Here is a 23266-nt window from a genome sequence, read left to right as displayed (position 1 = left end):
TTTGTATTAAATGTTGAATGCTGATGTGAGGTGTACACAGAAATCCTGGGCTTGTTCTAGTTTATCTCGGTATCCTCCAGGTTTGAGTACTGACCAAATGGAAGCTGTAAAATCGTGGTAGAGCTGTGTTTTCTCTGCTCCATCTGGAAGCTCTACATAATCTTCGCAGATTGGTAATAAGTATGTTTGTATTGAAGGATAAATAAATAAATAAAGACCAGGCTCTCCTTTACACTGCTGATGGGCATACTGGCTTTACTTGCATATACTCACTTTTTCCTCTGAATCACCAGTGCATGTGGCGGTAATTTGGTGACTAGAAGGCATGGTAAATTATTGGTTATAATAAATTGATGTCATACCCACAGAAGGGCAAGCAAGAATGAACTAGGGACAGAAATAGTAATGGTTTTTGTCCAGGAAACCTCAAAGTACATACTGAGATATCACCAAGTTGATTCCATTTTAAAAAGAGGAGAAGGAAAAGAGATCCAAAAGACAAAATTTAAAACTTTAAGTGTAGAACAACAGATTACAGAACAAAAACTTGTTGCTTTATGTTTCTGAAGATCTCTATGAATACTTTAAGAACCTTTAAGAAGTCTAGTCATGATTTGCTGGCTGGTGGAGGGAGGAATGGCAGTATTTATAACTTCTCCAGGAGAGGGAGGGAGGGAGGGAGGGAGGGAGGGAGGGAGGGGGAGGGAGGGAGCGAGGTCTTCACACTAGTGTGTGCTATAGTGGTCAGCTTTGTTCCCAGTCTCTCCCCTCAGAACAGTGTTGCTTTGCTCTGAGTCTCACACCTAGTACCTTCCATGTTCTGCTGCTTCCTCCTCAGGCTGTGCTGGCTAATGTGAGCGTGTCACTGGCATCCCAAGGTTGCTAAAGCTCATGGCAAGCTGTTCCCTCCCATGATTAGATTCAAAGCTGCTGGAGCATGTTCAGAGGTGAGGGTTGACCTGCTCAGCTAAGGATACAGCTGGCTTGCTCTGACTTGACATTGCTCCAACTCCTACTTGTTCCCCAGTTAGGAGGACATAGAAGCAAGCTCCCTTCTTGTCTTGGGCACAATTCAGGAAAGGTGGCTAGTGACATAGTATTCATTTTCTTCCTTTGTGTTGAGTTCACCTGGTCTATTTATGATTACACAGGCTCGGGTTAAAAAGGGCCTGGGGATTGCTCCTATCAGTCCTGGCTCCTGAAGCTTCCAGGGGCTGCCTGTGCCTCTTCCTGCGGGTTCTGCCAGCCTGCTGTCTGCTCTACATCTAAGACTCCCGCTTTTGTTAAGACTCAGCTCTCCTGCCTGTTCCCTCCACCTCCCAGTGGCCAGCTGGAAAAGGAGCCTCTTTTGTCTTGTCTATGAGCTGGACGACATCAGCCACTGAAGGACACTGAAGAGTGTGCTGGGGGCTGCCCACCAACCTCCCACCATTATCTTGGGGAGCAGAGTGCAGGGTTTTGCTATGATGCCCAGACTGGCCATGAACTCCTAGGCAAGCCTCATCTTCCTGCCTGAGCCCCTGTAGATAGAATGACCTCTGACTACAAATGAGAATCACCATGCAGTTTATGCACCCTTCCTTATTCTACTCTCAAGCTTTGCCTTAGTCCACAGGGCTTGAGATGATTCTTCCTGCAATTGTGCCTTCATGTCCACAGGGCTGGGGAGCAAGAGAGGCACAGATGACTCATTGCCTCTTCTTTATCAGACAGGGTCACATAAGGCTATTATAATGCGAGTATATATTTTCAGTATTTTCCCTATACTTCATCACCCTCCTTCTCTCATTATTTTCTTTATTGAATTGAGTTTTAGCCAGGGACTTGCATGGTTTGGATGGATTAAATTTTTCTTAGCAGGTTAGCAATAATGGCTAGGCTTCTGTGTCAAGAGAATTCTCCACCAACTTCAGAGGAGGCCAAGGCTGAGGCAGGGAGGACAGAAGAAATGCATCAGACATTTGAGTGAGGAGGTCAACACCAAGAGCCTTGATTGCGGGCTGAAGAAGGTCTTTGTGGGAAGGACCCAGTTGCATCCCAAGTGGGCAGACCCTCCCTGGCAAGGCACAGGACAGCCAGGTGTCCTCATCAGATTCCGTTGTACCCCAGAACAGACTTCCAACAATTTAAGTCTTGTTCATACTGTACTTTGCCCCAAACTGTAGCCTCTGAAGATATTTTTATTTAGCCTAATCTGGGACCATGTTGGTTGGGAAACTTGGACAGAAACACACAGACTTCAAGAAGCAGAACTGTGCCGGGCGGTGGTGGTGTACGCCTTTAATCCCAGCACTCGGGAGGCAGAGGCAGGTGGATCTCTGTGAGTTCGAGGCTGGGCTGGACCGACAGCCTCCAAAACAATACAGAGAAACCCTGTCTCGTAAAACCAAAAAGAAAAAAAAAGAAGTTAAATCGTCAGGGTCCTACCCATTCTCATAACACATAATAAATCTCACAGTTTCTCTGAGGCTAGGGAAGTCACACTGACCAGCCAGTGAGTAACACCTGGCTGTGCACATAGCTCTAAGTAGTCAGGGTTCCCAGAAAGAAAGTGACATTGAAATTCAGGACTTAAACAATAAAGTTAGTTGGCTGAACCTTGGGGTTAGGAGTACATGCAGAAAGTCTGTGCTGAGAAAGTTATGCATACTAAAGTTGCTTCATGCCTGACTGAAACAGCAATAAACACCTGGGAAATTGTCCTTTTGTATTTGTCTCCAGGGGCAACCAATTTGCTTTGAATTTGTTTTGAAGTCTAAAATTAGCTGTCTTTATGATTGGCAATACTATTACTTTTCTGTCAGTCTGAGTAATGAACAATATCCTAGTATTATTTCTATTTATCAGAATTATACCGATTAAGCAGAAATCATCTTCCTGATTATCCACGGCTATATGTGTCCTCAGTAGATGGAATATTTTCACAAGATAAAGTCAAAAGTGTGCTGATATTTTGTTTATGCTATAACAAATAAAGCTTGCCTGAAGATGAGAGTGCAGAGCTAGCCACACTAGTTAGCCATAGAGGCTGGGCAAGGGTGCACACATCTTTAATCTCAGCATTTGGGAGACAGAGGTAAATGGATCTGGCCACCCTGACCTACATGAAATTGATCCAATCTAAAAGAGAAACAGCTCACACCCCTCTAATCCTATCCTAATGCTAGGGAGGTAGAGACAGGAGTGATATGGCTGGGCGGAGAGAGGAGACAAGAGCAGGGCAGTCTGAGGATTGATCGGGACAGGGTTGCCCTTTGGTCTGAGCATTGGTAGAGGTAAGAACTCTAGTGGCTGGTCACTCTGCTTCTCTGATTCTTAGCTGGTAGCTGACTCCAAGTTTTTATTATTAAGACCAATTAGAATTTGTGCTTCACATAAGCAGTGGGGAAAATACCTATAGTGGCACATGAGAAAAACTACAGATATAAACAACTAGACATCTACAGCCAGGGATTCCATGGTCCTTGCCAAGTGGGGCTCCCCATCAGGGAGTATTCATCTGGTGAGTTGGCCTGTTGAATACTAGTTGTCACCTGCTGTATATTCTCAGTGGCCTCTGGTAAAGCTAATGCTACTAGCAGCTCTCAGCAGGGAAAAATACCATATTCAGGACCCTTGTGTCCTTCAGAAAAGTCTGCATATCCCGAAAGCTCTTAAATAAAGGGTCAGTAGACTTTTTCCTCCAAAGGGCCAGATAGTAAAACTGTCAGTGTCTGTGGCCCATAGGCTCTCAGCTCTAGCTGCTGAGGTCAGCAGCTGGAACAGGAACTCAGCGAGACCAGCTGTGGGCATGATGGTTTTGAAATTGAGCCTGCAGTTACTGGCAGTTCCCTTACTGAGGCTCTCAGTTTCTTAGAGCTCCTCTACCACCCCAAAATGGGAACAATGTGACTAATAGGATACCTAGGGCTGACATGAGGTTACAGAAATGTCATGTAATGTGTTTTTTTGGTGAGATATAATTCTGAAGTGTTATTTAAGAAATAGTTAATATGACATGACTTAGGAAGAGGCTAAACTAATACAGCAGGACACCAAAGAAATGAAGTAGAAATAGAAAAATTTCTATATCCACTACTGACTGACTCCTCCAGGCATTCCAGATTGGCAAGGACTTTTTCCCAGGATTTGGGGGGTGGGGCCTGTGTTCTCTGCTTTCACCTTTCTGCTGTCTCCTATGACATTGTTCTTGGTGGAGATGGATGACATGGTTGCTATGCTTAGGCTGTGGTCCAGGAGAGAAACAGGACCTGGAGGAGCAGAGGTGGGAGACGTGTCATACTCCACTGGGGAAGACTTGGGCATGTGGTCACAGTCTATAAATATCCTGAACAGCCTGTGTGATTTTCTTTTTTTTGGTGGGTGGGTTAGAGTTTTATTCCCTAGGTTTCTAGTGCAGATCATTTGGATGTCACAATTTTATGACAGTGTACCAAGGTCAGGTACAGTGCAGTTTAATTGACTTTCAGGTTTAAAATATCCTAATTTTGGAACAGACTTCTAGCACTTCCATCAAGCAAGAAGCCTTGGTTGTTAGAAGCCAGTCAGCAATATATTCTATTTGTAGTTTTGGTTTTGTGCCATATGATTTTAACATAAATTTATAATTTGGTGTTATAAATGGCATAATTTGGGGTTATCCTTATGTATTTGACCTAAATTGTTCTGTTCTGGAGAGTCATTCTAACCCTAATAACAGATCTAACAGCTTGGAAATACTATCACTCCAAATGGGAGTTTTCTTCACAGGCCATCTCCCTTTAAGTTTCTGTTATGCCACCCCAGCTTTCCCATATAACATGGGAATGCATTTGTGGTGAAGCCAGTATCTGGGAGGGCTGCAAGTGCCATATTATCAACCACACCACCCCGATCTTAAAAGGCAGAAGACATATAAATTGGCCAGCAGTCACATATGTCAATAATTTGAGGGGAAATCTCAAACTAGATCTTGCCACCTTCTTTGGGAAGAAATAAAGCAAAATTGACTCAGGAGTCAATACATAGGCGCATACTTAGGTAAATGAAAGACGGAAATAATTAAAACTAAATATGCTCTGTTCCTTCTCATCCCTGTGGTTCACTGTGAACCTGTGGCTCACTGTTGAGTTGCTAGGATCATACACACTCAGTGTGTGTGACAAAGACACTTGAAAAGAAGCCAAGTCATTTATATTTGGGTCATGGCTTCCTGCTTGTGCTAGTTAACTGATTAGTGTAGGATACTGTTACTCGTTCTGGTGTAGTAATCATGGTTGGTTCTGGCATTTCTGAAGTTAACATTTGCCTTTTGCTTTTCCTTTGACAAGCATGAGTTGACTGTCACTTACCCCTGTGAGCACTTATCCTCATGTGCACATAGACACATAATTTTTAAAACATCTTTAAAAATGTTAATTTTTCCAGTCCATGAGTATGGGAGATCTTCTCATCTTCTAGTGTCTTCTTCAATTTCTTTCTTTGGTGTTTTAAAAATTTCATTAGAGGTTTAAATTCCTTGATTTGGTTATTCTAAGGTCTAGATTTTTCCAGTTTGATGGATATAAGTTTTTAAAGATGTATCTTATTAATGATTTTTCCGAGTTCCTTCAATATCTTCTGTTAAGCCACCTTTTCATCTCTAATTAGGTTAATGTGGGTCTTCCCCTTCCTAGTGTAGCTACCAGTTCATCTTGGCTACCTGTATATCTTTTCAAAGACCAACTCTGTTTTGTTGATTTTTTAAATTGTTTTTTCCTTTCTATTTCATTAATTTCTGCTCTGATTTAGGTTTGGCCTGTCCTTCTTTCTTCCAAGGCCTTATTCTATCTCCCCACTTTACACAGTATTGTCTGAGACCTGGCCACCAGAATGGACATGAGGAATGGGTGTGAGAAGACTCAGATAGAACATTTTCCTTTTTCAAGTGTAAGTCATTCTCTCAAGGTTCATGAGTAGCCCATGTTTAAAACAGTATATGTTTATTTTGTGTCTGCATCTACTTTTTATTTTACTCATTTATTCATTTTTTATGTTTTTATTGTTTTTTTTTCTTAAAAAATTAAGGGCTCTATAGCTCAGGCTGGCCTGGAATTCATTGTATAGCACAAGTTGGCTTCAAATTCATGATATTCATGTGCCTGTAAGCATCCTAAGTTCTGGGATTACAGATCGAACCACCACTTTCAGCTCTACTCTTTGTATTTTCACGTAACTGATACTGAATAATGAAGTCACGATGTCATGGAAGTGGATTTGAGTCTGCCGGGTTCTTTGTTGCTGTTACCTGCTTTCCCCACCATTTTTTGTGAATGAAATTGTTCTACTCTTTAACTGATGCAGATTGCTCCTTTGCGATTAATCTTCTGTGAATTTCTCACTGTTCTTATATCTTATAATCCTAGTGCATGTTTTTATATAGCCAGTACTGCCTGAGGGATTGGCCATTGTTTCAGGAAATTAAGGTGGTGAGAATAAGATGTCATAACTGAACACTGCAGTAGTTTACATAGTATAATTAAGTTTTTTCTGCTTTAATATTGATACATACTTTCATTAGAGATTATAAAGATGAATTTTTTACTTTATGTGTATTAGTTTGCCTTCATGTGCATGCCATACCACACATTTGGAGGTCAGAAGACAGTTTGCAGGAGTTGGTTCTCCTGCATCATGTGAGTTTAGACTCACAGTAAGCACCTATACCCACTAAACCATCTCACCGGCTCTGAAATGATTTGAAAAGGTTTTAAAATAGTATTATAAATGATGTAACTATTTCCACACCTGCATGCTAAGAATCAGATGCTTTACAGCCATAGACTTAGAAACACTACTGGACTGTATATATGGCTCAGCCCTTAAGTTCAGTACCCTCTTCTGGTCTCCTTAGATACCAGACATACATGCGGTGTACAAACATATGCAGGTACTCACACGTACATGCGTGCGCGTGCCTTTTCACTATTGGAGTCTGTGGGACCAGTTTTATGATGAGATACATTATGAGTGGTCTCTGTTCAGAACTCTGGGGTGGAAGTATATGAGAGTCTGTGCTTCCGCCCTTGCTTTCAGAAGTGTATTGGAATAGGATTTTGGCTTTTTAAGGTGCATGTTCACCCTCCCACACTGCACAGCTCTCAGCTGTCCTTCCCCACGAAGTTGAGACTTGTGATCTAGTTGAATGTAGAAAAAGAGGCATGGTTAGAGAGCGGAATGAGCTGGAGCTTGGAGATGGCCAGGATGTCAGTGCTTTCATTCCAGTGAGGGGCGGGGCACTCTGCTTGGGGTAGCTTCATCTCACAGTCCACAGTACCAACATGTAAGCAGGAGTTTAAGGCCAAAATGAGTAACTCGGTGGTCATTTTGGCCATGTAATTCAGAGATTAAAGTTAATATGGAATGGAGAACTCCAACTGGATAATGGAATATGGAGTTAAAATACTTAAAAATGTCTCCAAGAATACTGTACCGTTTCTCAGGTGAAGTACCCACTTAAAATGTGTGAGTGTGGTGAGCATATGAATACCACGAATTTGAAGCCAACTTGGACTACACACCGAATTCCAGAGCAGCTTGAGCTACAGAGCCCTTTTTTGTTTTTTGTTTTTTTGGGTTTTTTTGCTACTGGTTTCACATTTCTTTGTAGTTCTACAAAGCTCTAGTCACTATCTGAAATGTTACTATTATATGAGCCCTTGGAGAGCAGGCCATTACGTCCTCTGGGTGAACTCAGACATGGAGACCTGGTTAAATATGTTCTTCTGATTTCAAGGGCCAACCCTGATGACCAAGCTAGGCAGTAGCTGTAGGTGTGTTCAAGGTGCTGAACCCAGATACATCACACCCATCATGTAAAACATGGGCAGTCAGGTACATACCTCATAGGTGGTCATTAATACATGGTAGCAAGTGCTGGGTGTGGTCCCAAGAAGTCTTACTTGTTAAGGTGCCTTTACAGAGTGATGTCAGGGGTTTGGGAGTGGTAATGACCTTTTTAATAAATCTCTGGATGGTAACAGGGCCGACAGTCTGTTCCAAAAGGTTGTGTGCTGTAAAACCAAGGTTCAAGTTTCTTCCAGTTAATACACTCACTCCTCAAGACCACAGACACGTGCCCATCACACTTGGCCATCTCACTGTTTTGATTTGTATTTTCCTGTTGACATTGGTGTCTTTTCACATACGACGACTTTAGAGTTGGTTTTCTTGTCAATCTTTAGGATCCCTGTGAGTTTGGGACATAGACAAGTAACTTACCTGGTAAGTCTTACTTGGATATGTTCTCTGTTCTGACTTGTCTTACTATGTAGCTCTGGCTAGGCTGACTCACAGAGATCCACCAGGCTCTGACATTGTCTTTTTAGGATAGAAGTTTCCAACTTTAAAAAATGTAGTATCGGTTCCTTCTCTTTCAAGGGTTGTATCCTATCCAGTTGGTCATTGCTGAGTCATCTAGATTTTCTCATGTTATTTTGTAGTTTTGTATTTTTCTTTTAGGTCTGTGATCTGTTTTGAGTTACTTTTTGTTGTTTGTGCATGTGACTATCCAATTCCAGCATCATTTGTTGAATTTCTTTTTTCTCTGGTGTGGTGCCTTTGGTTGTCTGCACTTTTGTTTTTTAATACACACACACACACACACACACTTGAAATTAAAACGTGATTATGCCATTTCTCCATTTTCTTCCTTCTAGCCCTTCCCATATACTTCCTTTTATTTTTTTATTTTTTTGTTTTGTTTTTGGTTTTTACGAGACAGGGTTTCTCTGTATTGTTTTGGAGGCTATCGGTCCAGCCCTGCCTCGAACTCACAGAGATCCGCCTGCCTCTGCCTCCCGAGTGCTGGGATTAAAGGCGTGCGCCACCACCGCCCGGCCATATACTTCCTTTTATATACCTAAATATATAAATACAACCTAGACTGTATCATGTTACTTGTACATATGTGATTTCAAGGCTGACCATTTGGTATTGGATAACCCATTTGGAGGCTTTTCTCTGGGGAAGACTATTTCACCCACTCTCCACATTGTCAGTTGTTTGTAGTTCTTTGTGTAGGGTTGAGGCCTCGTGAGATTTCCCCCCTCCACATCAGCACACCTGTCTGCTGGTGCTGCTCTTTCTTGTTCAGGTCTTCTTTAGGCAGCCATGTTGATGAGGTTTTATGGGTATAACTTCTGACTTGTTTTGGTTTTTCAAGACTAGGTTTCTCTGTATGACAGCCCTGACTGTCCAGGAACTTACTCTGTAGACCAGGCTACTCTTGAACTCACAGAGGTCTGCCTGCCTCTTCCTCCTGAGTGCTGGGATTAAAGGAGTGTATCATCACCACCTGCCCACCTCCCCTTCTCCCTCCCTCCTTCCCCTCCCTCTCTCTCTGTCTGTCTTGTTTATTTATAACTTCTGACATTTCTATGAGATGAAATATCACAGCAAACTTCCTGTTTCTTTGACTCTTAGAATACGTCCACGCCTCCTGCTATAAACTGAGCCTTAGGTACAAGAGTTATGTTATAGATGTATTAGTTGGGTTTGATACACCATGGTCATTTGTTCTCTATGTTTTGATTGGTTTTGTTTTTCTGTAGTAGTCTGTTACAAAGAGGGTTTTCCTTGATGAGGGGTAAGGACTACACTTATCTGTGGGTATATAGACAAATATTTAGAATGATGTTAGGGATTGTGCTGGTTTAGTAAAATGGTAGTTAATAGGTTTTCTTCCAAGATACATGAATTCAATAGCCTTAGGTACTTGGCTAGGTTTCCAGTACCAAGCGTGTTTTCCTTCTTGTCAAGTGGGCCTGGAGTCCTTGGTTACCACCAAGGTTTCTGTGCCTCTGTTGTACCTTAGGGCTGTTGAGACATGCTGTTCATTGTTTTAGTTCATAGGCTCCTAACTAGATATGACAATGGGTTTCTTCCCTCCCTTGGAAGCTCCTGTGGTCCCTTCTGGTACCTCCAGATCCAAAGTACATGATATCGTAATCTATGGTTCTTAGTGGGAGCATTGTCAGCCCAGATGGAATTTCATTTAAGCACACTGTGTGTGTGTGTGTGTGTGTGTGTGTGTGTGTGTGTGTGTGTGTGTGTGTGTGTACGCGCGCGCTTGGGCACAAACTTACATGTATTACATGCAATTTTAAGTAGATAGATAGGATTCCTTAGGATTATTTCAGACATCCTTACTATTATTTTGTCCTCTTCCTTCCTTCCCCATCAGTTTTCCTTATTTCCCCCTTCAGATTACTTGTACCCTGCTTTTCTGTTGCCTTACCATTCTCACCCCACCCTATGGTCCCATTTTACTTTCTGGTTTTTGTAGCTACTACAGGTTGTATATTCACGTATGGAGATGTAGACCTAGGAACGGCAAATGAGAGAGAACATGCAGTGTTGGTCTTTCTGGGTTGGACATATAGTAGATTCATTTTTAGGTTTTTGAGCAATGGTTCTCAGTCTTCCTAATGCTGTGACCCTGTAATGTAGTTCCTCGTGTTGTGGTAACCTCAACCATAAAGTTATTTTTGTTACTGCTTCATAGCTCTAATGTTGCACTGTTAATGAATTGTGATGTAAATACTTTTGAAGATAGAGGTTTTTCAAAGGGGTGGCAACCCACAGGTTGAGAACCACTGTTTTTGAGGGTTCTCCAAACTCATTTCCAGAGTGGCTAAACCAGTTTGCACTCCCCCACAGCAAATGAGAGTTCCCTTTCCCCACACCCCTCCAGCATTTATTGGAGATTGTTTGCTGACCTTAGCCATTCTGACTGGGGTAAGATAAAAATCTTAAAGTTTTGATTTGATTGTGTGTCTTTTGAAAGTCATTTTTATAGCTTCTCTGGGAATTTGACATCATGGAATTGAAAGTTTTTATTTTTTTCAAAGATTTCTTTTTAGTTATGTTTGTATTTGTGTGTTTGTATGAGTGTGTTCACACATGAGTGCAGGTGCCTGAGTAGGCCAGAAGGGGAGGGCTGGAGTTAAAGGAGATTGTAAGCCACACCACGCAGGGTGCAATACCCATTCCTAACTGCTGAGCTACCTCTCCAGCCCCAGAATTTAAAGTTGTAATTGACCCTTCACTCACCGAACACCCACCCCTTCCTTTCCTCATTCCCTTCTTCCTGTCAACCTTTTCTTTTGATCTCTTGTAAAAGCAAAGAACTCTTAGAATTGTAGAGACGATACAGAGGTTAAGAAAATGTCATAGTTAGTAGGGTTTATATTGCTGTGACCAAAAACCATGACCAAAAGCAACTTGGGAAAGAAAGGCTTTATTTTAGCTTAGTTTGTAGTTCATCACCCAACCAAGTCAAATCAGGAACTCAAGGCAGGGGCCATGAAGGACTCATGCTCTCTGGCTGGCTTCCCGTAACTTTCAAATATACCCCAGGATCATCTGAGCAAAGGTAGCACCACCCACAAAGGGCTGAGCCCTCCAGCATCAATCACTAGTTAAGAAAATGCTTCACATGCCACAGGCCAGTGTAGTGCGGATAGTCTTCTCAAATGATTCTAGCTTGTATCAAGTTGGAAAAACAATAATAAAAAAATACAGGACAGAACACTTAACTTCTTTTGCAGAAGACCCATGTTTGGTTTTCAGTACCCATATGAGGACTCATAACCTTTTCCAACATCTAGGGAACCCTTCCATACACAAGAGGCACACACAACATAAAATATTTTTTCTTAAAAAAGGAGCTTCTGGTTTTCAATTGTAACTGAATAAGAACCATCCTTTCCTCTTTGACTAGTGCATTGGTGATGACAAGTGAAAACATTAGTCTCCTGTGGGTCATGCTCAAGACTCAGCTACCCAGAATTATAATTCACACACATGCATGCACGCATGCACGCGCACACACACATACACACACTCGCACATGCGTCCTGCAGGCACTTGTGAGCAGGGTAGAAACACTCATCAAATAATAGAAATATTTACTGATGGTTCTGATTTTAATGTGTGAAATTGTAAAGGAAGATTTTGAGGCAAAAAGCTGGACTTTAGCAGCCCTGAAAGCTATCTGGTCATTCCAGTATGCCAATTAAAGAGATAAGCAGAAGAGACCATGTTAGTGAAAAGGAACAGATAAAGGAGTCATGGGTCCCCAAGTTCATTTTGGGGCAGTGACATTTCTCAGGGTTTAAGTAGAAGAAGAAAAGATTGCTTGAGGGGGCAAGATGCTTTATAAAAGGTGATAGCTTCTGCTACATGTGTGAGTCTGCCCTGTGGGTCTGTTGTTGCAGAAATCCAGGCAGCTAGAAAGGAAAGGTTGAGGAGATGATTGACAGGCACAGGACCAGGCACAGATGGTCCCACACACTTTTAGTTCCCCCGCAGGTGCCAAGTGGAGAGAATGCTTTGGCAAAGCTAGCTCCTAAGGGCTTGTTTCTGAACAAAGCAGGGTGCATATCTCTAGTGTGTGCTAGTGGATTCCAGGCTTGGGAATAGGACTGGGATATGTCCTGCTCCCTGCCACTTAGTTCTCATAGCCCTCACGCAGTAAGCCTTAAGATATAAGTGCTGTGTATATATTTTACCTTTTTAAAAATTGATCAGCTTTGTATTGGAATATAATACTACTTGATGAAGTCCATAAACTAAAAGAGTACAAAATATTTATGTAGAATAAGATTTTACAATAAAAAAGAATAAAAACAGCTAGGCAGTGGTGATGTATACCTTTAATCTCAGCACTCAGTAAGCAGAGGCAGGCGAGTCTCTGAGTCCAAGGCCAGCCTGGTCTAACAAAGCTAGTACCAGGATAACTGGGACTATGCAGAGAAACCCTGTCTTGAAAAGCAAACAAGTAATCATAATAAAATAATAATCTAACAACAAAAACAAAAATCCTGGAGAAAAATGACCTTGTAGGCCATACTATTTGACCTGTAGATTTCTTTTGTCTTTTTATCTTATCCATCCCTCTCTTCACAAAAGAACTAGAGTTCTACCTTCTTTTAGATTTGATTCTCCTGTCCATTTGTGTGTCCACACCCCCCCCCAGGTCTTCCCACCCCATTTATCCCAGTATGCTTGTGTCCAGTTTTTGCTTTGTTTTGAGAACCCCTTTGTGCTAGAACTTGAGTTATTTAATCATATAGAAATGTTTGCTGAGTTGCTATATGACCCATATTGACTAGAGTTCGGACACAGTGCCTTGGGGAAGCTGTGAGGATTGGATCCTGGCACTGTGGTGAGTTCTGTTAAGGCCCTTCCTAGGTGCCCTTTTCAGCAAACCAGGGCTTACTTTATCCCTTTTCTTTGCTGGGCCTTTTGGATTCTCACTCTACCCAGTGCCTTTCACAAGAGTGTGGAGTAAACATTTGATGCCACATCTGAATAGGACTTTTCATTAGAAGATAGTTCCGTGTATAATTCATTCCACACAGCATGGCCATAATTGCTTCTTTAGTTAAAAATAATGATGGTGTAGGGGAGAAAAGGACAGATACACATTTCCTCTTACATGGAACCTGGATTAAAGTCCTCCATGTGACATGAAAGCAGAAGGGATATACTGTGCTCTGGGGAAGGAAGAGGACCAGCAGGACTGCATGAGAACAAGAGAGGGTACTGGAGGGTGGGCGCGAACAAAGCACCACAGTATACTTGTATACAAACGGCAGGTGAAACCAGCATTGTCTGCACTAACCAAAATAAAAGCTAATCAAAGAAATGGTGTTCACGAGCTCAGGTGACTGACACCTGAAGATCGGGGGTTTGTAAGAAACAGATGAGGAGGGGGCTCGTGCTGTTTTCTGGCTGTCTTAGGACTGTGGGGCCACTGATGCTGCAACCATAAACAGCACACTTGGGACCAGGGGACTGTGTATTGTAGAAATTACTCACAAGAGAAAAACAAGCAATCCAGATGAGCCAAGCCCTTCACCACCAAACCAAAAGCCGAAAAGAGAGGTTCTGCTGCTCAGCCTTTTATTCCTTCCTCCATACACGCCCCTAGCCATGACTTTATGAAGTCTGTAAGATGCAAAGTATGTATTCCTTGAACTTAATTGAATGAAAATGTCAACACCAACACAAAACTAATTAGGGGAGAACTAATAGGGATGTGTAGGATAACTATATGTCCCAAGAGCCTGAAACAGTTCAGTGTGTGCTGGTGGTCTGACCTAGATGCCTCCTTTCAAAAGTTCTGCTTTGGCACTTGGGAGAGTGGCCCCTGCACCTTGCCTGGGCAACACAGTAGAGCTTGACTCTGATGATGTAGGTGTGGGAGAGCCAACCCCGAGGGCATGAAAGCCAGAAAACTGGCCCCGCCCTTGCTCATGCTGCAAGAGGTGAGGTAGTCGGGCAGTGCTGGAGAGCTCACCCTGGTGGTGAGGACAGGGGAGAGCTGGCAGGCTGACCAACCCTGCAACTACTCAGCCCGTTCTACCAGGGCTGTGAGTTAGCCCCACCCCAACATCCACCCCATCTGTGATCTGCAAGAACATGTGATGGGGCTGATCCTGCAGACCCAAAGCTACAGGATCTCCAGGACACAAGGCAACAACAGGATAATCAAGAGGAGTCCCAGTGAGGTCCCAGAATCGATGGTGTGGCAGAAACCAGAGACCTCAAATAAGATCAATGACTCTGCAATGGACACTTGCAAGCAAAGATGGACAAAAGGGTGTACTGTGTGACTCACCATGGCACACTACAGCTTCCAAGACATTTTTTCTTTTTCTTTTTTCTTCTTAAACTTTATTTTACCTCGGGGCAAGGGGCTTGCAAGGGCAGAGGGCAGAGACAAAAGGACAGGGAAATGAATGGATCAAGATACATGATGTGAAAGACACAAAGAATAAGAAGAAAGTTTAAAGTTCTGCTTTGAAGTGTGAATTGAAATGCCCATGACTGAATAAGAATATTAATTTAAATATGTAAACTGTGGGAGTGATGGGGCTGGAGAGATGGCTCCCAGGTTAAGAGCACTGACTGTTCTTCCAGGGTCATGAGTTCAATTTCCAGCACTACATAGTGTCTCACAACCATATAAGACAAGATCTGGTGCCTTCTTCTGGCCTGCAGGAAAACATGCAGGTAGAACACTATATCTAACAAATAAATAAAATCTTTTTAAAAATGTGGGAGTGACCACTTTTAAAACTTTTATGTGCACATTTGTGTGAGGATATTGGATCCCCTGGAATTGGAGTTACAAATAGTTGTGAACTGCCATGTGGGTACTGAGACTTGAACCTGGGTCTTGTGAAGAGTAGCCAGTGTTCTTAACCACTGAGCTATCTCTCCTATTTAAATTATTTTATAAGGAGTTGTGTTAGCTTAATATTGTTTTTAAACCAGTTTTCAGAACAAAAGGATAAGAAACTTTGGGTCATGGAGCACTAATCCGACATTACCCATCAGGAGCAGTGATAGCCTCCTGGTGTACTACTGTATTTAATGAGCGCGGTAATGTAAACACTAACAGGAAGTGCAAGGGCCTAGCGGGTGTGTTGTCATTTGTTGCAGACGACAGAGGATATTTGCTAATGAGAACTCTAGAAGGCATTTGTATGAAAGATTAGTTGTGGGTAGGTGATGACTGCCCAGCTGTACAGTAAGTTCCTGGGAATAACGTGACCTTGGAATTAGCTCCTCTGGTTTGCAGCAGAATGACGCCAACCCAGGATCTTGAATTATCTTAAGTGCCTTTTAATTTTAGGTTATAGCATTCCTCTTTTCTTCAGTTTGGTTTTTCGAGACAGGGTTTCTCTGTGTCTCTGGCTGTCCTGGAACTTGCTCTGTAGAGTATGCTGGCCTCAAACTCAAAGAGATCCTCCTGCCTCTGCCTCCCAGATGCTGGGGTTAAAGGCATACACTACCACTACCTGGCCTTAGAGTATTCCTCTTAGCATTTCAAATGATAAATTATTGAGGTACTGCATGATAACAAAGTGCTCTTAACCTCTACATTTGGAGTGTGCATGTGCGTGCGTTGGTACATATGTGAAGGCCCAAGGTAGACATAGGGTGTCTCTTCTCAGTCTGTCTCCATCTTCTGTCTTGAGGTAGGGTCTCACTGAACTTGGAGCTCACTTTTTGGGCTAGTCTTGCTAGCCAGCCTGCTTTGGGGTTCCCTAGCTCTGCCTCTTGAATACTGACTACTGGTGCCCTCACACCTACACCCACAAAGCTTTCCATGTCTGGGCATCCACACTCCAGCCTTTGTATTTATGGAGTAAGTACCTTACTGCAGAGCCCTCTCCCTATACCTTGTTCATTTTGAAGGTAACTTATCTCTAAACAGTTTTTTTTTCCTTGTAAGTTTGAAAAACATTTTTTATTCTCTCATTCTCACCACTAAGAATTAGAAGTGTTTGCCATTCCTGATGAGGCCTTGCACAGTGTTGAGGCGGGTGCTCGGTAGGCTGATTTACTAAATGTGTCGGCCACGCCCATCCGGTCTTGACTTTTTGTTGTTGTTTACTTTCTCCTCAGTCCCCACTTATTTTTTTGTAGTAAACTTATTTTTTTAAGATAAATATTACACAGCCAAATCTTTTCAGTTTAGTTAGAAGGTCCCTACAATAACTTTATTCAACTTTAAAAATTTCAGTCTGTTTTAATGCCCCCAAAGCCTGTTAGTGAATAGTGTAGTAGGTAAATCCTACCTAGACCCCAGTTACTGAGAAAGTAATGCCAAAAGATAGCCTCTAAAACATTTTTGAAGTGTATTTCTCGAGGCATCTGGGAATGTGTTATCCTTGCAAGTCTGTAGATATGATTAGTAGTACAGAGAAAACCAGACACACACGGGAGTGCATTGCAAAGAGGGTATCCTTGGTACCCACCTTCCACATGTAGGATGTTGCCCAGAAAGAATAAAATAAAGTCATGTTAGGAATTCTGAGTACTAAAATACAGTCTGGAAGGACATGTGTTTGTCTTTAAAATACTAATGGTCTTAGATTTGAAAACATACCTTGGCTGTTTATCATATTTAATGTATCAGAGTAGCCTTCATAGCAATTCAACATTGAAATCATTTAACAGCTTCTCAATATCTTGCTTTGCTTAAAGGCTAATACTTCTTCACTGGTCTGTCAGGTATAACTAAGCATCTTATAACTTGTCAGGGCCTAGGATGGCCTCTGGAGATGAAGGCAATAAACATCAGAGCTTTAGAGTACCTAAGACATCCTTGCATAATCATGCTGGAGTGTACCCCTTGTTTCTTGGATCAATTGTTACTGTCTTCCCTCACACTTGAGATGTATATCCTACAAAATCTGAAGGATGCAAGATAAATATGAGCCCTCATATCTTAATATCTTTCCTTTCTCCTTTCATGATGGATAGTTTAGCTGGGAAGGTAAATGGACACTGAGGTTGATTTTTACTCTCCCTGCTTTTGAAGACATTGTTCTAGTAGCAGTACCCGCATCCAGTGTCATTCCAGTTTCTGATCTCTGATTATTTGAACGTGACCTTTCCACTTTGGAATTAGAGTTTTTCAAACTGTGTGTGTGTGTAATGGACCAGTATGCTACAGTACTCTGTGGATGTCAGAAGGCAATGTTGTGGAGTTAGTTCTCTTTACTTTTACATGGTATCCAGAGGTCAAACTCAGGTTATCAGGCTTATCTGGCAAGGACTTTATCAACTGACCTGCTTCACCAGATACCTCTTTAGATTTTAATTGTTGTGTCCTTGGCCCTCGGGACTTGTATTCTTTATGTACCTTTGGCTGCTGTGTTGTTTAGTTACCATTCAGCCTGGCAACTGAAGTTTGGATGCTTATTCTTGGGAATAGGACCCTCTTTCAAAATTTTTTACATTTCCTCAATTTGATATTTCCCAAGTTTGGAAGTAGTAAGTAGATGAAATAGCAATAACCTATGTATTTAAGCAAATGTACATATGGTCTCTGGTTTTCTAACTGTGGCATACAGTGGTCCCCTGGAGCTTTCCAACTGATGTTGACCATGGTAGACTTTGTCCCCAGGTAGAGTCAGCGTGTCGTCCAGTGGCTGCTATGAAGTCGGAGCCTTGACTTCTTAGAGTTGGGAGCAAGATTAGAGACTCTTTGTTACCTTTGGGGCTTATAGGGCTATGAAACATGTTTAAAGAGTTTAGTACCTGTAAGGAAAGTTCTGAATTCTGGAATCCCTGTCGCCATGGTGCTGACCTGCATTGGAAATGGGTGGTGAAGGAGCCACTCCAAGCTGAGGACCTCATCTCATCGCTGCAGCAGGAGTGTCTGATGGACTTTTACCAGTTACTCCTCTGGCCCAACCATGGGCTGGGGAGGAGTGGAATCAGCACCTTGTCTGATGCCTCTGACTTCCTCTCAGCAAGCCTGAAGTCTCCATAGCAGACACTTACTATCATTTATAGTAGAGAGCCCAAGAGATGTGCAGAATCCCATAGGAGATGCCCACTGTGTGCTGTGATCCAGGTTTGCTGAGCAGCAGTGAGCAAAAGCCCACCACATGCCATGGCCCCGCGTCCCGTGGCAGGCACTGGTTCCCCTGAGCATCCATGAGAGTCACAGTTGCTCTTTGTCCTCCTAAATTAGATGGACTCCAAAATGCTTTCTTAATTTCTTTTTAACTTTTTTGGAAACAGGGTCTGCATTGCATTCTTGATTGTCCTAGAACTCACTATGTAGACAGGCTGACCTTGAACTCAAAGAGATATGTCTGCCCCTGTCTCTCTGGTGATGGGATTACAGGTGTGCACTACCACTGCCCAGCCATCCCTTCCTTTTGAAAAAGGAAGTTTTTGGTGGTGGTGTTGAAAGCAAAACTGAAGTGCCCCATCTGCATAGTTTTGCTCTGCAGGTCCGTAGCTGTAGCCCTTGTAATTTTGGTCAGGGTCCTTAGCCCTTGGGGCTGTTCACTGCCCAACATCTCGTTGAAATGCTTCTTTGAGCCGTTCACATCTGTTAATTTCTGACCTCATGAAGTTGCTCTGGGGCCTTCTGTGTACTGTTGCCCATCCAGAAAAGCTTCTGGTTTACAGATTTTGTCTTAGAATTAGTGGTCGTTGGAGGAGATGTGAGGATGGGATGACACTTACGTGTGCAATTCTAAACCAGGAGTCTTTTCTTCTCTTAACAGATGCAACAGCTTTTTTATGAGAATTATGAACAGAACAAGAAGGGGTACATTAGAGATCTCCATAGCAGTAAAATCCACCGGGCAATCACCTTACACCCCAACAAAAACCCACCCTACCAATACAGGCTGCACAGTTACATGCTCAGCCGCAAGATCGCCGAGCTGCGCCACCGCACAATCCAGCTCCACCGGGAAATTGTCCTGATGAGCAAGTACAGCAGCACAGAGATCCATAAGGAAGACCTCCAGCTGGGCATCCCTCCCTCCTTTATGCGCTTTCAAGCCCACCAGCGAGAGGAGATCCTGGAATGGGAGTTTCTAACTGGAAAATACTTATATTCAGCCACTGATGGCCAGCCTCCCCGGAGAGGGATGGACTCAGCGCAGAGGGAGGCCTTGGATGACATCGTCATGCAGGTGATGGAGATGATCAACGCCAATGCCAAGACCCGGGGGCGCATCATTGACTTCAAGGAGATCCAGTATGGCTACCGTCGTGTGAATCCCATGTACGGGGCAGAGTACATCCTGGATCTGCTGCTCCTGTACAAGAAGCACAAAGGGAAGAAGATGACCGTCCCTGTAAGGAGGCATGCATACCTGCAGCAGACCTTCAGCAAGATCCAGTTTGTGGAGCACGAGGAGCTGGATGCGCAGGAGCTGGCCGACAGAATCAACCAGGACTCTGGGTCTCTGTCTTTCCTGTCCAATTCCCTGAAGAAGCTCGTTCCCTTCCAGCTTCCTGGCTCCAAAACTGAGCACAAAGAGCCCAAAGAAAAGAAGATAAACATCCTGATCCCTCTGTCGGGACGCTTTGACATGTTTGTAAGGTTCATGGGCAACTTTGAGAAGACATGTCTCATTCCAAATCAGAACGTCAAGCTGGTTGTTCTGTTGTTCAATTCGGACTCCAACCCAGACAAGGCCAAACAGGTTGAACTGATGAGGGATTATCGAGTCAAGTACCCTAAAGCTGACATGCAGGTTTTGCCTGTGTCTGGAGGGTTTTCAAGAGCGCTGGCCCTAGAAGTAGGATCTTCCCAGTTTAATAATGAGTCTTTACTCTTCTTCTGCGATGTTGACCTGGTATTTACTGTGGAATTCTTACAACGGTGTCGAGCAAACACAGTGCTGGGTCAGCAGATCTATTTCCCAATCATCTTTAGCCAGTACGATCCAAAGATTGTTTATAGTGGGAAGGTTCCCAGTGACAACCATTTTGCCTTTACTCAAAAAACCGGCTTCTGGAGAAACTATGGGTTCGGCATTACTTGTATTTATAAGGGAGATCTTGTCAGAGTGGGCGGCTTTGATGTCTCCATCCAAGGCTGGGGGCTGGAGGATGTGGACCTCTTTAACAAGGTTGTCCAGGCCGGCTTGAAGACATTCAGGAGCCAGGAGGTTGGAGTCGTCCACATCCACCACCCTGTCTTCTGTGACCCCAACCTGGATCCCAAACAGTATAAAATGTGCTTGGGGTCGAAAGCGTCGACGTATGGGTCCACACAGCAGTTGGCTGAAATGTGGCTAGAAAAGAATGACCCCGGTTACAGCAAAAGTGGTAGTAATGGCTCTGCCAGGACAGCCTGATTCCAGCCACTGGAACGGATGTTTTTAATTGCCTAATTTATTTTTCAAAAACTTTTTTGTATGATCAGTTTTTTGAAGTCCATACAAGGATATATTTTCCAAGTGGTTTTCTTACACAGGACTCCTTTGAGATTGAGCTTTTTGAACAAAAATGTGATCAATGTTTGCCTTTGAACACATCTTGCTGAACATTATGTAGCACCTGCTTAATCCTGACTTGAAACCTATCTGATGAACAAAACTTTTGTAATAATTTTTTGGCTTTTGATTTTTTACATTCCTTTTACAGACACCTCCCCCCTTTAAACCTACGGCAGAAAAACGTGAACACTCCTAAAAAGTATTATTGTGACAAAAAAACACTGTAACGCTGGTAAATGTTCTGGTGTGACTGTTAACTTTGCACAAATTCTACCTTTTTCCTTTTTTTTAACAAGTTTTTTTTAAAGCCCTCTTTAGTTCCAGTCAGAAATTAAGGAGACATGATAATACTGTATTGTTATTATCTCCAGGACAGCTTTCCAAATTGATTATTTCCCCCAAACTGTGCTCCACCCACGGTGGCCACACAGGGACAGAGGAAAGGCACAGCTGTGGCTGACCCCACAGTTCCTTGGCCTAAGCAGCCCTGGCACTGAGGTTCAAGAAGGACCTGGCATTTTCTCTGCCCCTGCTCCTTCTCCTTAGAGGGCACAGTATTATTTAGGTTGACAACGAATGACTGTTAGTAGTGTAATGGGTGCAAGCTAAACAGACGAACCCTAGTGAATGGGAGGTTGAAATCTGGGCTCTGTTCTCTTCACCCTAGTGAATGGGAGGTTGAAATCTGGGCTCTGTTCTTTTCATCCTGTGTTGTAGGTGGAGATAGTCGCTTCATTTTTTAATCACTTTTTTGTTCTATCTTGTTTATCTTAAATACCTTTAATTTATTTAATACCCATTGTTTAGATCTCTTTCATTTTGAGTACTTGTCAGTTACTAGTATTTATGTGTTCCATGAGTGTGGTTAGAATGTTTTATTTGCGAAAAACGATCTCCAAAGATTTCCTTTTGAAAACACTTTTTCCTCATCTTTAATTTTTACATTCCCATCTTACTAAATATTAAGTGTTCTTTGATAATTTTGGTGCTCATGTGTTTTGGGGACAAAAGTGAAATGAATCTGTTATTACACCAGAACGTTTGTTTTCAACTCACAGATCAAATGTGCCTTAATAATTTGTTTTCATTTAGATTTCAAACAGTTGATAGATTTGCCATTTTTAATATACATCATTGGAGATCTGCTTATTTGTAAATAGCCTATTGCACATTTGAACAAATAAACCAGTGGACAGTATTTTTCTATTGTACTTTGCAGACCCATTTTGTCTCATTATTTCTGTGTTAGTTGAAGAGCTGAATTACATTTGGAAAGTAAAACACTGAGACACAGACTCACAGCCTTTGCAGTTATTTGAGTCAGCATTTCTGTGGACTGCAGGTGGGGAGTGGCATGGAACCAACTCTCACTTAGGGGAAACTCATCCTTTCCCCCATCAGCTTGTTGACCCAGTGTGAAAAACAGAGGTCTTCAAACCAGGCGTAGACCCTTGTCTGGCTCCTGGCTACAAATACACCCTCATCAGCCTAAGGGTTGGACAGTGTCCCATGTGGAACCATCAACAATGATTTCTTGGGGTTCTAGGTTCAATCTAGCCGGAGGGGAAAAAATGCACACAGTTGCTATAGAATCCAGAAATCAAAAAGTGCCCTCTGGTGCTGTTAGCAAGGTTCTGTGGAGGAGAATTGCTCCCTGGGAGAGGTATCTGCAGTGTGATAACATTGTGTTCACAGAATCACTGTCCTGCCTAGTTGCCACACAGTCCATGCAAGTTGTTGGGCTTTCTGTTTTCTTGTTTTAGTTTTCCCCATGGAGAAAACCAGAGCAATCTTATTCGCCAGTGAGGACAGCACCGTTCACAGCCTGATGACATGTCATGTCTGTGTCCTTGTGTTCTGTCACCAAGATGTAGGGGTGTGGGGCAGGAACGTGCAGAGCTGAATGCCCTGTAAGCAGTGGCACATGGTCAAGCTTGCTCCTTCCTCCTCTATCGCTACTACCAACTGCCACACTTCTTGGTGACACTGGCCTCCCCAGCTCCCTGACTGTCTCCAGGAATGCTGTTGGCCCCTTTCCCAGCTCCCTGTGATGTCTGGGGTCCCCCAAGTTCAACTCTCTTCCTGTGATTCCCTGGTGACTCAAGTGTCCTCCTTCCAGAGGGATTCCCTTGCCCTGGACACTGCCTGGTGACCATTATCCTCCTATGGCCTCACCAGCTCCGACTCAGCATTGTGGGTGGCGGGCCCTGACACTCTGGAACACCCCAGTGTCCACACTGACGCCACTTTAGCCCCCTCCCACCTGTGTGGATGTGATTAGTTGGACTTACTCCTTCCTTCATGTGGTCATTTCTCCCTCATTAGACCTCGTGGAAGCTGCACCTGGGCCTCTTGATCCCAGTGGTTCCCAGTGTTGGGAACTGTGCCTCCTACTCTTCCAGATGGAATTCTCACCAAGTCCTGTGGTCATTGGATGGGCCAGGACATGCCACCCTCACCCTGGACGCAGG

The 23266-nt window shown here is 43.1% G+C and overlaps 1 protein-coding gene across 1 annotated transcript in view; it reads left to right on the top strand.

Annotated features, from left to right (window-relative positions):
• The window catches only part of Chsy1 (chondroitin sulfate synthase 1), a 58843-nt gene extending 36837 nt beyond the window's left edge, over window positions 1–22006 (top strand). The window contains exon 3 of the mRNA XM_013123891.3: window positions 19065–22006. Within this exon, the coding sequence (XP_012979345.2) occupies window positions 19065–20654 (1590 nt within the window). The 3' untranslated portion in view covers window positions 20655–22006. The remainder of the gene's footprint in view (window positions 1–19064) is intronic.
• Window positions 22007–23266: the final 1260 nt, after the last annotated feature.

Source organism: Mesocricetus auratus, unplaced genomic scaffold (genome assembly GCF_017639785.1).
Source record: "Mesocricetus auratus isolate SY011 unplaced genomic scaffold, BCM_Maur_2.0 Super-Scaffold_4256, whole genome shotgun sequence".
Lineage (NCBI taxonomy): Eukaryota > Metazoa > Chordata > Mammalia > Rodentia > Cricetidae > Mesocricetus > Mesocricetus auratus.
This window is presented reverse-complemented; position numbering and strand designations above follow the sequence as displayed.